The 14,369-nt window shown below is 42.1% G+C and overlaps 3 protein-coding genes across 3 annotated transcripts; 2 read left to right on the top strand and 1 right to left on the bottom strand.

Annotated features, from left to right (window-relative positions):
• The first annotated feature begins 882 nt into the window (after window positions 1-882).
• On the top strand, window positions 883-1,773 carry LOC114195152. The gene is made up of 2 exons (XM_028085542.1): window positions 883-1,025; window positions 1,110-1,773. Exons 1-2 carry the CDS (start codon window positions 883-885, stop codon window positions 1,771-1,773), a joined length of 807 nt encoding a protein of 268 aa, XP_027941343.1.
• Window positions 1,774-7,999: 6,226 nt separating this feature from the next.
• LOC114193976 lies at window positions 8,000-10,145 on the bottom strand. The gene is made up of 4 exons (XM_028083988.1): window positions 9,824-10,145; window positions 9,205-9,241; window positions 8,443-8,526; window positions 8,000-8,191 (listed from the first exon to the last, which is right to left on the bottom strand). Exons 1-4 carry the CDS (start codon window positions 10,118-10,120, stop codon window positions 8,139-8,141), a joined length of 471 nt encoding a protein of 156 aa, XP_027939789.1. The 5' UTR covers window positions 10,121-10,145; the 3' UTR covers window positions 8,000-8,138.
• Window positions 10,146-11,226: 1,081 nt separating this feature from the next.
• Window positions 11,227-13,540, top strand: LOC114193150 (polygalacturonase 1 beta-like protein 2). Its single transcript, XM_028082855.1, has 2 exons — window positions 11,227-11,488; window positions 11,633-13,540. The coding sequence occupies exons 1-2, from the start codon at window positions 11,429-11,431 to the stop codon at window positions 13,421-13,423; spliced, it is 1,851 nt and encodes a 616-aa protein (XP_027938656.1). The 5' UTR covers window positions 11,227-11,428; the 3' UTR covers window positions 13,424-13,540.
• Window positions 13,541-14,369: the final 829 nt, after the last annotated feature.

Genomic DNA, 14,369 nt, shown 5'->3' on the forward strand with positions numbered 1-14,369 from the left:
TGTGTCTTCTGAGTATTCTTAGTTGAATTTTTGTCTTTATCGAGTCTAACCAAGTGGTTTTCTATGTGCCAGTGGACTATGGCACCTCCTCGTAGGACTTCGCAATCATCCCAGAGAGACGTACCTGATATCGCCAGGGCTATAGAGGCGATGGTAGCAGCTATGACGCAGCAGAGTGCTGCGATGATGCAGCAGCACGAGGCATCTATGCAGCGACAGGCGGCGTCGCTTGAGCAGCAGCAGGCAGTGATGCAACAGATGGAGGCTGCAAGAGTAGCTGCTGAGGATGCTCATCGACAGCACATGGAGGCCCTCCGCCAGTTGGAGGAGAACAGGGTGGCTGCCCCTGTGTTTGGTCTTGAACCACGACCTGCAGTTAGGGAGTGGAGTCTGGAGGACTTTCTGAAGCACCACCCGGCGAAGTTTGACGGGAAGGCTAGTCCTGACGCCGCAGACCAATGGCTGAAGGACCTAGAGCGCATCTACGACGCCAAGATGTGCCCTGCGGAGAACAGGTTGGCGTTCTCAGTTTATATGCTCACGGTAGAGGCGGAGCATTGGTGGAGCCGCACCAGATCCATCCTGGAGGAGAGGGATGATCCAGTGACGTGGGAGGTTTTCAGGGAGAGATTCCTCTCCGAGTACTTCCCAGACAGCATCCGATACGCTAAGGAGATGGAGTTCCTCCAGTTGACCCAGGGAGGGAAGACTGTTACAGAGTATGTTGAGAGGTTCAAACACCTCAGCCGTTTCTACACCCTGCCACTCGATGAGGAGTGGCGATGCAGGAAGTTTGAGAACGGGCTCTGCGGTGACATCCGCCTGATGGTGGCTCCTTTGTCCATCAAGGACTTTGCCGCTCTGGTAGAGAAGGCCAGGGTGATGGAGAAGATGAAGCGCGAGGTGGAAGGCCAGCGCCCACTGCAGTCACAGCCGCCCCAGAGGATTGGTGGACCATCTGGGTCCAGGCCCAGACATGAGGAGAGGAGGAGGCCATATGATAGACCGCACCATCAGTCTCAGGGGTCTAGGGGTCTTCCTCCTCAGCAGGGTCGAGTGCAGTGTTACACATGTGGAGGACCCCACCCGAGGCATGCTTGTCCACGCAGGGAGGGTTACCGCAGGTGCAACAACTGTGGCAAGGAAGGCCACTTTGGGAGAGATTGCCCCAACCTTTCTAGGGCAGCGACACGCCCTCCAGTTCAGGCACCCCAGCAGCATCAGGGGAGAGACAGAGGCAACAGGCCTCAGGCGACGGGCAGAGTGTACGCCATGTCAGGGGCGGAGGCATCAGGCTCAGGTAACTTGGTTATGGGTAGTTGTATGATAGCTGGTTCTTCTTGCTGTGTGTTATATGATTCTGGAGCGACACACTCTTTTGTGTCTTTTGCTTGTGTGGAACGTCTGGGTTTGCCAGTAAGCGAGCTACAGTGCGAGCTCGCGGTGTCTACTCCGGCGTCAGGATTGGTCACGACGTCGTCTTTGTGTGCTCGGTGTCCAGTAGAGGTAGAGGGACGCAGGTACAAGGTGAATCTAATCTGCTTGCCTTTGCAAGACTTGGAAGTGATCTTAGGGATGGATTGGCTCTCTGCTAGTCGCGTCCTTATAGACTGCCGGGAGAAGAGGTTGTTGTTTCCCGATTCAGAGGATCTCGAGTTAGTGTCCCCCCAGGGGGCGGTGAGGGAGATTCAGAGTGGCGCGCAGTGCTTCATAATCTTCGCTCGTATGGAGGTGGGAGAGAGAGAGACCATCAGTCATACCTGTGGTACATGAGTTTGAAGACGTGTTTCCAGATGAAGTACCAGGGTTGCCTCCCAGTAGAGAAGTGGAGTTCTCTATTGACCTGGTACCAGGGACGGGTCCGATATCGATGGCTCCGTATCGTATGGCTCTGGCAGAGTTGGTGGAGCTCAAGAAACAGATAGAGGATCTGATGGAGAAACAGTTCATCCGACCCAGCACTTCACCTTGGGGAGCACCAGTGTTGTTGGTAAAGAAGAAGGATGGGAGTTCGCGCTTGTGTGTGGATTACAGGCAACTGAACAAGATGACCATCAAGAACAAGTATCCGCTCCCGAGGATTGACGACTTGATGGATCAGTTACATGGGTCATCAGTGTTCTCGAAGATAGATCTGCGATCAGGGTACCACCAGATTTTGGTAAAGGCTGATGATGTACAGAAGACAGCCTTTAGGTCGAGGTATGGCCACTATGAGTATGTGGTTATGCCGTTCGGTGTGACCAACGCCCCCGCAGTGTTCATGGACTACATGAACAGGATCTTTCGACCTTTCCTAGATAAGTTTGTCGTAGTCTTCATAGACGACATCCTTATCTATTCCAGGACTCAGGAGGAACATGCAGAACACCTGAGGTTGGTGCTTGGTGTTTTGAGAGAGAAGCAGTTGTATGCCAAGTTGTCCAAGTGCGAGTTCTGGATGGATGAGGTTCAGTTCTTGGGGCATGTGATATCCGCCCAGGGGATTGCTGTGGACCCAGTAAAGGTTGAAGCAGTGGTAAAGTGGGAAAGCCCTAAATCTGCCACGGAGATCAGGAGCTTTGTAGGACTAGCAGGCTACTACAGGAGGTTCATAGAGGGATTCTCCAAGATAGTGGCACCTTTGACTTTGCTCACCCGGAAGGACCAACCTTTCACTTGGAGGGAGAAGTGTGAGGAGAGCTTTCAGGAACTAAAAAGGAGATTGGCGAGTGCTCCTATATTGGTAATTCCGGATGTGGGGAAACCGTTTGAAGTCTACTGCGACGCGTCACATCTTGGACTTGGTTGCGTCTTGATGCAAGAAAAGAAGACAGTGGCATATGCTTCACGACAACTTAAGGTGCATGAGCGTAATTACCCCACCCATGACCTTGAGTTGGCAGCGATAGTGTTTGCCTTGAAAATCTGGAGACATTATCTTTATGGTGCTCAGTTTCGGGTGTTCAGCGACCACAAAAGTTTAAAGTACTTGTTTGATCAGAAGGAGCTGAATATGAGGCAAAGGAGGTGGATGGAATTCCTAAAGGACTACGACTTCGAACTCCTATATCATCCGGGGAAGGCAAATGTAGTGGCAGATGCTTTGAGTAGGAAGACGGTACACACAGCACATCTCATGATAAAAGAGGCAGAGCTACTAGAGAAGTTCAGAGACATGAGGCTACAGGTGGAGTTGGGGTCCGAGTCCATTAGGTGTAGTACCCTTACTATATCTAGTGACTTCTTAGGATCGATGAGAGAGAGACAGTTGTTGGATGCTAGTCTGAACAGGGTTAGAGAACAGCTTGGATCAGATGAGGCTAGAGACTTTGCTGTGAGTGATGATGGCATACTGAGGTTTCGAGGCAGAGTATGCATACCTGATGACGCAGAGTTGAGGAAGTTGATCCTTGAGGAAGGACACAAGAGTCGTCTTAGCTTGCATCCTGGCATGACTAAGATGTACCAGGACCTCAAGGAAACTTTCTGGTGGCAGGGGATGAAGAAGGATGTGGCACAGTTTGTATCCGCCTGTCTGACTTGTCAGAAGGCGAAGGTGGAGCATCAGAGACCCGGGGGAGTTCTACAGTCGTTAGAGGTACCAGTGTGGAAATGGGACAGCATCTCCATGGACTTTGTGACTCATCTTCCACGGACTTTCAGGGGACATGACACCATCTGGGTGATAGTGGATCGGTTGACAAAGAGTGCTCACTTTTTGGCGATGAACTTGAGGATGTCTATGGCCAAGCTGGCTCAGTTGTACATTAGAGAGATAGTAAGACTCCATGGGGTACCCTCGAGCATAGTTTCCGACAGAGACCCGCGGTTCACGTCCCGGTTTTGGCAGACGTTACAGAGTGCTATGGGTAGCAAGCTCACCATGAGTTCAGCTTATCACCCTCAGACCGATGGCCAGTCTGAGAGGACGATCCAGTCGTTAGAAGATTTGTTGAGAACTTGCATACTGGATCATCTGGGTGCTTGGGACGAGGTATTGCCTTTGATAGAGTTCACCTACAACAACAGCTTTCACGCGAGCATTGGCATGGCGCCATACGAGGCTCTTTATGGCAGGAGGTGTAGGACTCCTCTTTGCTGGTATCAGGATGGGGAAGCAGTGTTGGTTGGACCAGAGTTGTTAGAGCAGACCACCGAGAAGGTGAGGATGGTGAGAGATAGGATGTTGGCTTCGCAGAGTAGGCAGAAGGCCTATGCAGATTGTAGGAGGAGGCCTTTGGAGTTTGCAGCAGGAGATCATGTGTTCTTGAGGGTGACCCGAACCACGGGCGTGGGAAGGGCTCTCCGCTTAAGGAAGCTTTCACCCAAATTCCTTGGCCCGTATCAGATCACGAGGAGGATTGGACCAGTGGCTTATGAGATAGCTTTACCCCCGCAGTTGGCGAACCTTCATCCGGTGTTTCATGTGTCACAGCTGAGGAAGTATGTATTCGATCCGGCTCACGTGTTGGAAGCGGAGGATATACAGGTCAGGGAAGATCTCACAGTGGAAGTACCACCCATCGCTCTTGAGGATAGCAAGGTTGAGGAACGTCGTGGAAAGACCGTCAGTCTTGTCAAAGTCATCTGGGATCGAAGGACGGGTGACTCGACTTGGGAGTTAGAGGAGGACATGAGAAAATCACATCCACATCTGTTTACCTGGTGAGTCTTTATTTTCGAGGTCGAAAATTTTCTTGTTGGGGAGAATGTAAGGCCCCATTTCTTTTCTGACCTAAAGTTAATGGGCTGCCCCTAAGTGGGCCTAAGGGTTGGCCCAGTGTATATAAGCCCTGCTACGTTGCCCTAATGGAAGGTCTGTGCTTTCCTTTCAGAACCAGCCGCCGTAGCCGCACTCTCCCCGTTAGGGTTCCACCGTGTTGACAGTCCGCCTCCCGTTTGGTCGTTCCTAGCTCACGTAAGTGCCTCGGACTCGTAGTCTCCTTCCCTTGGTCTGTTTTTCGTGAGCTGTTGTTGGGGTTCCGAACTGACCCATTCTTGCACTGTTTTCCAGCTTCGAGTTCGCTCCTAGAAGCAGTTCGTCCTCCACAGTTTGGGTGTCGAGGTTTTCAACTAGCTTGTCCAGGTACGGGAAGCTAGAGTTTCTAGTTTTGAGTCATCCTTTGATCTGTGTATGAGTTTACTGTTGGTTGTACGGTTTGATCCTTTGTTTTGATGCGTGTGAATAGCTTGCATGTGTTGTTTGGCCGAAAAACATGGCGGTACAGCGAAGAACAGTGGCGAGACCTGTTAGTCTCGCCCAAGCGAGTCCATCTCGCCTAGGCGAGATGAAACAGGGAGCTCGCCTAAGTTTTTTTGCGCGAAAAGTCGCCCGGGCGGCTCGCTCAATTTTTGAGCGAGCAGGCAACTCGCCCAAGCGAGAGGGATCTCGCTTAAGCGAGATCCCGTGTTGCCCATGCCCTAGTTTTTGGCGCTCTCGCCTAGGCGAGGGGGAGGCTCGCCTGAGCGAGCACGTCTCGCCTGAGCGAGATGCTGGGCGAGACAGTGCTGTGATTTGGATGTTTAATGCTTCCCGAGTGATCCATGTTGGTTGAGTATGATTGTATGATGATGAACATGTATGTAATGGAGCATGAAGTATATTTTTGGCATGATTCATGAATTGTGGATGAATGGGTTGGTATGAGGCTTAACGTGAGAAATGAATGTGTGGTTTGAAATTAAAGGAACATGATATTGACATGAGACTAGGCCCAGACTCATTGGGGTGGTGATGATCAGAGGTATGGATTTGAGATGTGATTGATATGAGGATTAAACTTCAAGGGTTGATATGGAATTGAAAAATATAATTCAAAAATCTCTTATTGCTGATTTATGAATGTTGGTCCGTGTCAGCGTGTAATTCCTTGGAGTCTCTAGGTGAGACCTCCGGGGTCGCACTTCAGTGGTCGGGACGTAATTCCATGGCCCCTGCTAGTGGGTGCTCATGGTGGTGCCCCATCTGTATAACTAGGTAAGGATTCAAGGTAAGGTTGCATCCTGACGCTCCGAGGAGCCAGTTAGTCTCACTTAGAGCGGACTGACTCGTGTGGTGGGAGTAGCAGGAGGCCTGAAACTCACTAAGGGCTAACCTTGTGGTGGGAGAGATTTTGATTCATTGTAACACTGGTATCACATAGCTCAGGATCGAGCAGCTCAGGGTCGAGCAGGGGTATCCACCACAAGTGCAAGCATCCGCTGAATCCGACCGAGTTATACGTATCCGGATGAGTCGAGTCGAGTCGTAGTGTATTGAATGAAGAGTCATAATATGTTTGGTTGCTATGTGGATGAGATGAGGAAAATATATTTGATTGCATGTTGAATATGTTGATTGGCTCTAGCTTACCCGTTTCGTTACATGTTTGTGTTGTATGTGGCCGTTTTTCCTTGCGATGATCATCAACTTGGTTGATGGGAGCAGTTGGGCGAGGTTCTCATGGTCAACAAGCGAATGGTGATTCCGCTGCTTAGCCATCTGAGCTGGAGTTTTTCTTGTGTTTTATTTAGGGCTATGGCCCATGTATCTCTTTCCGTATTTCTACGCTACATTCTACGTTGTATTCGTATTCAGCTTTCCTTGGCATCGTGGTGTACCCGAATTTTGTCGGGGTTGCGTTAAGGCCTCCAGGACTACGCTACAGTACTTATATTGTGTGACGTTTTCCTTTAATTTCGCTTAATAATTAAATGGGACGTTACAAAGTGCATTTCATGCATATTTTCTGTGACTTGGCAAAAAAATTCCTTCATCATCATCTCTCCTTGTATAATGTGTATCCATTTTAATATCTTATATCACACTTTAAATTACTTATTAAGAGTTGAAGATTTAATTTATCTGTTACCAATTATGATAATAAGTCCATAAAAATAAATATTTATCTTAAACTTAACACAATATAAAACACTAGTTAAAAGTAAAAGATTGCATATTAATAAAATAAAATAAAAATATATGTAAGATTCAATCTAAGTTCTATGATAACAAAAATTTATGCCATAAGTGTAAATTAAATGAAAATGTTATACGCCTTCTTTTACTAAAATAAGGTATTTCCTTGATGTGTTAAATTTATTTTTTAATGACATTGTGTGTTTTTTACATGTATTTTAAAATATTTATATATAAAATACCTTTACTATTTTGTCTTGCCATAAAATACTAATCAGCCTGGTCTTCCTCGTCGGTAAATGTAATACTTTTAATAACAAGACTAATTTCCACGATTGGATTGAGAAGAAAATGATGAAAAATGTGATGTGACACTTAAGGCCCATTATTTTTCAAAAATATAAAGGCTACTGTTCCAACTGCAACAATTACTAACCGCAGTCCCACAAATTTTATAATATTTTTAGAACTTAAATAAAGACAGACTAGCAAAAATACATGGATTAAATAAGTTTTTTTAAACCATTAATAATTTTCGTCATTTTTAATCAATGATAATTCTTTTCATATTAGTAAACATTTTCATGGAGTAATGTTTAGAAGATAAAAATCATAAAAAAATATGGATATCACCAAATATACTAAAATATTATTAAACTTAATTTTACGTATTCACATAACGATAAGAATAAAAAAAATACACTAAAATTATTGACGGATCAAAATACGATATACAAAGACTAGTCAAACTTTAACTAATTGGATAAAAATAAAAATCACTATATTTTTTATAAAAACCAGACCATATCACATAAATAACTGTTCCATTAATTAAGTTTTCTCGTTAAAGTCTTTGTAAACACTTAACTATCGATTAATACCAAACCAAAATAAATCTATTGAATGAAAACCTGTTATAAAAATAAAAATTATCAAAATATTGTGAGAAAAACATATTTCACCCAGTTTCTCATCCTGATACATGTCAATTTAAAATGGTTGTTTAACAAAATGAGTAAATAAAATCCTATCGACATATTTAAGGTTTGATGAAAATATGACTAAAACCATTTTTTTACCTGTTATGATCAAAATTTGACTGATTTTATGCAAAACCAATTAGTCAAGACCTCAAAGGGCTTCAGAATAACTTGATTAAAATGATTCACAGAAATATACACTATGAACAATAAAATTGTTACAAGATCTTACATATTTCAGAACACATAGTTTTAACATATAACAGGAATTCCACAGCTCATAACCGACGGGAATAGCCAGAACCTCCACATTTCTTGCAGAAAATCAATCCTATAGAATGAAACACATGCATAAACAGAAAGAACAGTGAAGACCTTAAGTAAGCCATTGTTGAATCTGGGGAAAAAGAGTATAATCTCCTTTTTTTTCCCCTTTAGGGGATACAATATATTGATTTTCACATACCAGCATCAAACTATTCCTTAAAGGTGGTAAATGAAAGGAAATGCACCCAAAATATTCATGTAAGAAAATGCAATCATTATAATTTGTTTTACGCATATGATAACAGAAAGATATACCTGAACCCTTGCATACTTTACAGTTAATTAACCCCGTATCTTGCTTCATCTTGCCATTGTCACAAAACACGCATTTTGTTCCACCTGTTTGTCAGCAATGTCATTCAAAATAGTATCTTCTGTCAACAATACTACCCTTAATTTTACATGCAATGTAAAAACGCAGGTCCATAGGAATCACAATAGTGAGAGGGACAATGACAGTATAAAGTAGAATTCTCATCCATAGCCATCACTTAGATAGGTACTACTCTTTCTTTATCCAATCCAAATGACCTATTACCATAGAATACATCTTCATTCACAGTGATACAATTATTGAAGGAAGAAAGCATAGGTGAAAAGGGGTAAGAGAAAACTTTGAAGTTATTGGGATAATAGAAGCGCAATCCTAATACAAAAAAAATTGGTGTGGAAGCTTTATGTTCTATATCATACATTGTAGTGGCTGACAAACACCACATCAGTCATCAAGCCAAAAATTCAAAGATCATATGTTAAACAGAAACTTCTACAGATTACCCTGGTCCAAAAACTTTCACAAAGCACTTGCCAAATCAAGCAGATCCCAGTATCAGTCAAAACAATCATTATCCCACCAACTACAAAGATTCAAGTGAATGTACATGGATAATGATATCCTCGTTACCAATATCTTAATGTTCCTCGTATTGTTACCATCATGATTCATGCCTCAACAATTCCCTAAAATTCAACACTAAAGCACTACAATATCAAGTTCAAATGCAGAAAGATAATTACCGTTGCCACCACATCGCTCACAAGGCACCGGATCACCCTGCAAAACCCCTTCACTCGTTACCAAACAGAAGTATCAACTTTAATTTAACCCATAATGTTACTGTTAGAAAGTACCACACACTTCCGTGAGCAAATGTTGATACAATTATGCATATGCATACTATATTACACTTCTGAATGAGGTAGGCTGTCAACATTCACCAACACCACCACCCCTCTCAAAAAACAAATTGCTTATCACTATATCAAATCAAAACCCAAAAATTTCAAAAGATAATCATAGGTGTACATTAATTTTCTCTTATAACTCACTTCCACATTGTTTTTCTTTGTACGTTTTCTATCACATTTATCATTCCCACTCCACAATTTTCCAAAACCAAAATTGAAGCAGCAGAGAGTAAGCACAAGGCAGAATAATTGGCAAAATTGGAGTCATGATATGCTAAAGTGAACACCTTTCTGAAATAGTAGATATCTGAACACATAAACACTAAATGCACGCGGGTCTTATGGCAAAATAGTAAGTCTAACATTACATCTAGAAAAGATAATAAAAAGTTTTTATTTTTATGTAAAGTGAGAGAAGCCCATAATGAAAAAAATGAAAATGAAGAACCTTGAGGCCAAGGAAGAGAGAAAGAGCAATGGCGGCCAAAACACTGACAGTAACGATGACTGTTTGGGTGTCGAAATAGAAAGTGGTGGCGACGCCGTTAAAGAGCAAAATGGGGTGAACGATCATCAAAAGCCTGGGCTTCTTGGTGGCTTTGCGTCTGAGATTGGAGGGGAATTGGAGAAGAGAACGAGAAGGTGTGGAAGAGCATGAACAAAGTTGAACCAAAGTGGAAGAAGGACTGAGAGAAGAAGAAGAAGAAGATAGAGGATGAAGAGTGCAGTAAGGAAGAGTGGCCATTGATAAAACAAAATCAAATAAAAATAATAATAATAATATTAGTATGTGGAGCTATGCTCTTCAAACATGTCACATCGCGCGTGTTTTTTCTTTTTCTTTTGTTTCGCTTAATTTTGATACTCTTTGATTTATTTAGCAAAATAGATTTTTATAAAAAAGAATCATGGGCTTGGGCCATAAGCGATGACCCAAATACAACAAAATATATAATGGGCTTTTCTAAAGCAGCCATACCCTGTCTACCCCTTCACCCATGAACAATACCATTGTTTCATTTCACGATTAAGGTTAACAATATAAAGCTTAAATCCATTTTTCATACTTATTAAACTTTTTTTAGAATATGGTTTTGTTAGCGAGTATTATGTACAGCTGAAACTAACATAATGATACCTTTAACCTTTAACACGTTCTATTTCTTTTCTAATATGGTTTATTTAGTAAATAAAATGATTATAAAACTTTAATAACATTGGTTCTCCAATTTTCCAATTTATATAATTTTTTTTCAATAATAAATTGTTTAGTTACTGACAAAAAATATTAAATTGTTTTCAGATTTATTATGCTTTTATATTAAAGTTCATCCAAGACGTAGCAGTAGTGTCACCAGCTGCCATGTCAACTCATAAAGCATCAAATTATTAACAAATTCTATGCGAGTGTTAAATTTTAACAAATTTTAAATTATATTTTGAGAAGTATTAAAATTAAAATTCTTAACATTTTAAAATTCAGTTTTTAGATCGTGTTAAAATAGTAATGTTTCTAAAATTTAAAATTTCATTAAATAAAATTGGAAAATTAGTTTCTGAATCATTTATCAATTAGAACAATGAGTTCTGAAACTTGATTTAAAAAAAATATAAATAAAATAAGTGTAAAATGCAAAGCCCCATAACAAAGTGCAATAAATGGTTATGGTGGTATGGTTCCTTCATTAGCCGCCATGAAATCATGCGTCACATGTCAAGAGCGCACCCAACTTTTCAAAATTTATTATAAAATTTTTAAGTAAAAAAAAAATCTATAAAGCTAATTTCAATTTTAAAGTATAAAATGTAAAGCAAACAAAATGATATCCATTATTTTATTATATTTTTATAATTAAAAGGCTTATTTTACTTTTTATGTTTTTTTAATAGCCACATTATCTTGAAAACACGAGTTAGCTAAGAACACGAGTAATGTCTTCACAGCAGCAGCAGCCGCCGCCGCCGCTAAGTAGTACAAGTACACCACCCAAAATCCTCAGTCGCCACCATTACACATCACAACTCTCACTCACAAAATTCTCTGTCACTATCCATGAAATTTATGAGCATGATCAACTGTATCTTTCTACTTCTTCTCCTTTCACCTCTCACTGTAACCACCTTTCTTTACCTGCATTTTCTTCCACCATAACTCTTTACCTTTTTTAGTCTTACTAAACAAAATGTCAAATCCTATTTTTATATTTCTATTCTTCATACTCATTATCATTATCCAACACCAATATCAATATTGCAGGTTTGCAGCGCCAGAGACAAAAACCAAAATCCTTTCACCCCAGAGGCTTTCTTAATCCGTTACTGGGACAACAAAATCACCAACAACTCACCAAAGCCGCGTTTTCTTCTCTCTAAGGCCTCTCCACTCACCGCCGCGGAAACCGCCATCTTCGCCAAACTTGCCGCCAACAACACCCTCTCAGCGCACCTCCCACGCTTCTGCTCCGCCGCGCGCTTACTCTGTTATTCCAAACCTCTCTCTTTCTCTGCCGAACGCACCAGCAGAGACGCCAAATTTGCTGTCTACAACAACAGAAACTTCTCCGACTACGGGACGAGTCGACTCGGTGGACTCCACTCGTTCAAGAACTACTCCGACAACCAGCGTGAAAACGTCCCCCAAAACGACTTCCGCCAATACAGCAAAGCCTCCACAAACCACAGCGAAGATTTCATATCCTACGGCTCCTTCGGCAACGTCATCACCGACACATTCCACAGCTACGGCAGCGGCGCCACCGCCGGCATCTCCAGTTACAAAAACTACGCCGAACCGGTCAACGGCTCCGACGACCTAGAGTTCGCCTCCTACTCCGGCGACGCCAGAAAAAGAACCCAATCCTTCGCCGGATACACCGAGAACGGTAACGGCGGCGAACAATCGTTCGCCGGTTACGGAAAACGCGGCAACGAGACGGAAAACTCGTTTCAAAACTACGGCACGAGCTCCAACCCTACCCTAACCGGATTCACGAGCTACGGCGAAGACGGCGTTAGAGTGAACGACACGTTTAAGAACTACGCTAACCACGGGAACAATCCAACGAACACGTTCGAGAGCTACGGTAACGGTGGTGACGGCGCCGTTGATAGGTTCGATACTTACAGGGTTGAATCCAACGGCGGGAGTGACTCTTTTCAGAATTACGGAAAAGGATCTAATGGTGCTGACGTGGGTTTCACGGGGTATGATAAATCGGATAACAGTAATTCCGATAAGTTCATCGGGTATGGAAAGGGTGGTGAGAAACAGAGGTTTGGGTTCTCTGGGTACCGCATCAACTCCTCTTTCGCCGAGTATGCCAAACAGGGCGTTAAAACATTTGCGAGTTACAAAAACGAGAGTTTCAGTGGCGTAATGGTAAAAAAGTGGGTTGAGGAGGGTAAGTTTTTTCGGGAGTTTATGCTCAAAGAAGGAACGGTGATGGCTATGCCAGATATTAGAGATAAAATGCCTGAAAGGTCGTTTTTGCCCCGGGTAATTTTGTCAAAGTTACCGTTTACTGTTAACGGGGTGAACCGGGTTTTTGGGGTTGGTGTCGGTTCGAGTTTGGCGAAGATTGTGATGGATTCGGTGAGCGAGTGCGAGAGAGCACCGAGCCAAGGTGAGACGAAGAGGTGCGTGGGGTCCATTGAGGATATGGTGGACTTCGCCACAGGTGTGTTGGGTTCGAACGTTGTGGTTCGGACCACAGAGAACGTGAAGGGGTCGAAGGGGAATGTGATGGTGGGTCGGGTTAATGGGATCAACGGTGGGAGAGTTACTGAATCAGTTTCTTGTCACCAGAGTCTGTTTCCCTATTTGCTTTATTATTGTCATTCAGTTCCAAAGGTTCGGGTCTACGAAGCGGATTTGTTAGACCCGAAAAGCAAAGCCAAGATCAACCGCGGTGTTGCCATCTGTCACTTGGACACGTCAGCTTGGAGCCCATCTCATGATGCTTTCTTGGCCCTCGGGTCGGGTCCGGGGCAAATTGAGGTGTGTCATTGGATCTTTGAAAATGACATGACTTGGACCATTGGTGATTAAGTTGTTGGCACCAGTGTGTGTGTGTGTGGAAGATTGGCATTCCCTGTAACGTAACTTGTTTTGCTTAATATCAATTCGAAAATAATTCCTATAAATATTGATAAAAAGTTAATTTCATTAGTCATTTTTTATTGGCTGAATTTTTTTTACTAATGCTAATCTAAATGTAATTTTGGTATATATTATTAGAAAAATAATTTCAATATTTTCAATCCAAAAATCTTATGTATTAATACCTGGCAAATTCTGACTTACATTGGTTAATAAATAGTTTCCACAACATTGTTTAAAAAACTTTTATTCACTTCAGTCAAAGATTAGTTTTGTTAATGATCAACAACACATTGATTAAGGTTGAACCGATAACATCACAACTGAGATTGGACTAACGACAACTAGGCTGAGACCAAACCAATGAAAGAGTAAAAAGAAAAAAAAATCCCTTTTAATGGATGATTCTCTAGTTTTGAAATATCTTAATTACTATCATAAATATTAAAGTAGGGATCAAGTCAACTATAAGTTCTATTTCTTATAGCGAGAATAGTTGAATTACATCAAATAAAAATTATTTTAGTGAATTCACTTGTGATATAGATGTCCCTCGTACTCAATCCTCCTTTAACACTCGTAAAGAACACCAAAAATTAAAAATCCGTTTTAAGTCACTGTATAAAATCCGTTTTATATTTAATTTTAGGAAAATATTCTTTCAATGATTCTACCTATCATGTTTTATTAAGACATCATATTTTTAAGTACAATTTCTAACTATGATGTAACAACCTAGAAACAGGCTAGACAACATTTAATATCCTAAAGTATCATAATATGGAAATTATGGTCATAACAGAAAATGCCCATAAATTAAAAAGTCATAACTCAATCTAGAAAAAGGATTTTGTAATTATTTCACTCTTTCACTCAATCTAGAAAATGCCCAATA

This window comes from Vigna unguiculata, chromosome 8, assembly GCF_004118075.2.
Source record: "Vigna unguiculata cultivar IT97K-499-35 chromosome 8, ASM411807v1, whole genome shotgun sequence".
In the NCBI taxonomy this organism is placed as follows: domain Eukaryota; kingdom Viridiplantae; phylum Streptophyta; class Magnoliopsida; order Fabales; family Fabaceae; genus Vigna; species Vigna unguiculata.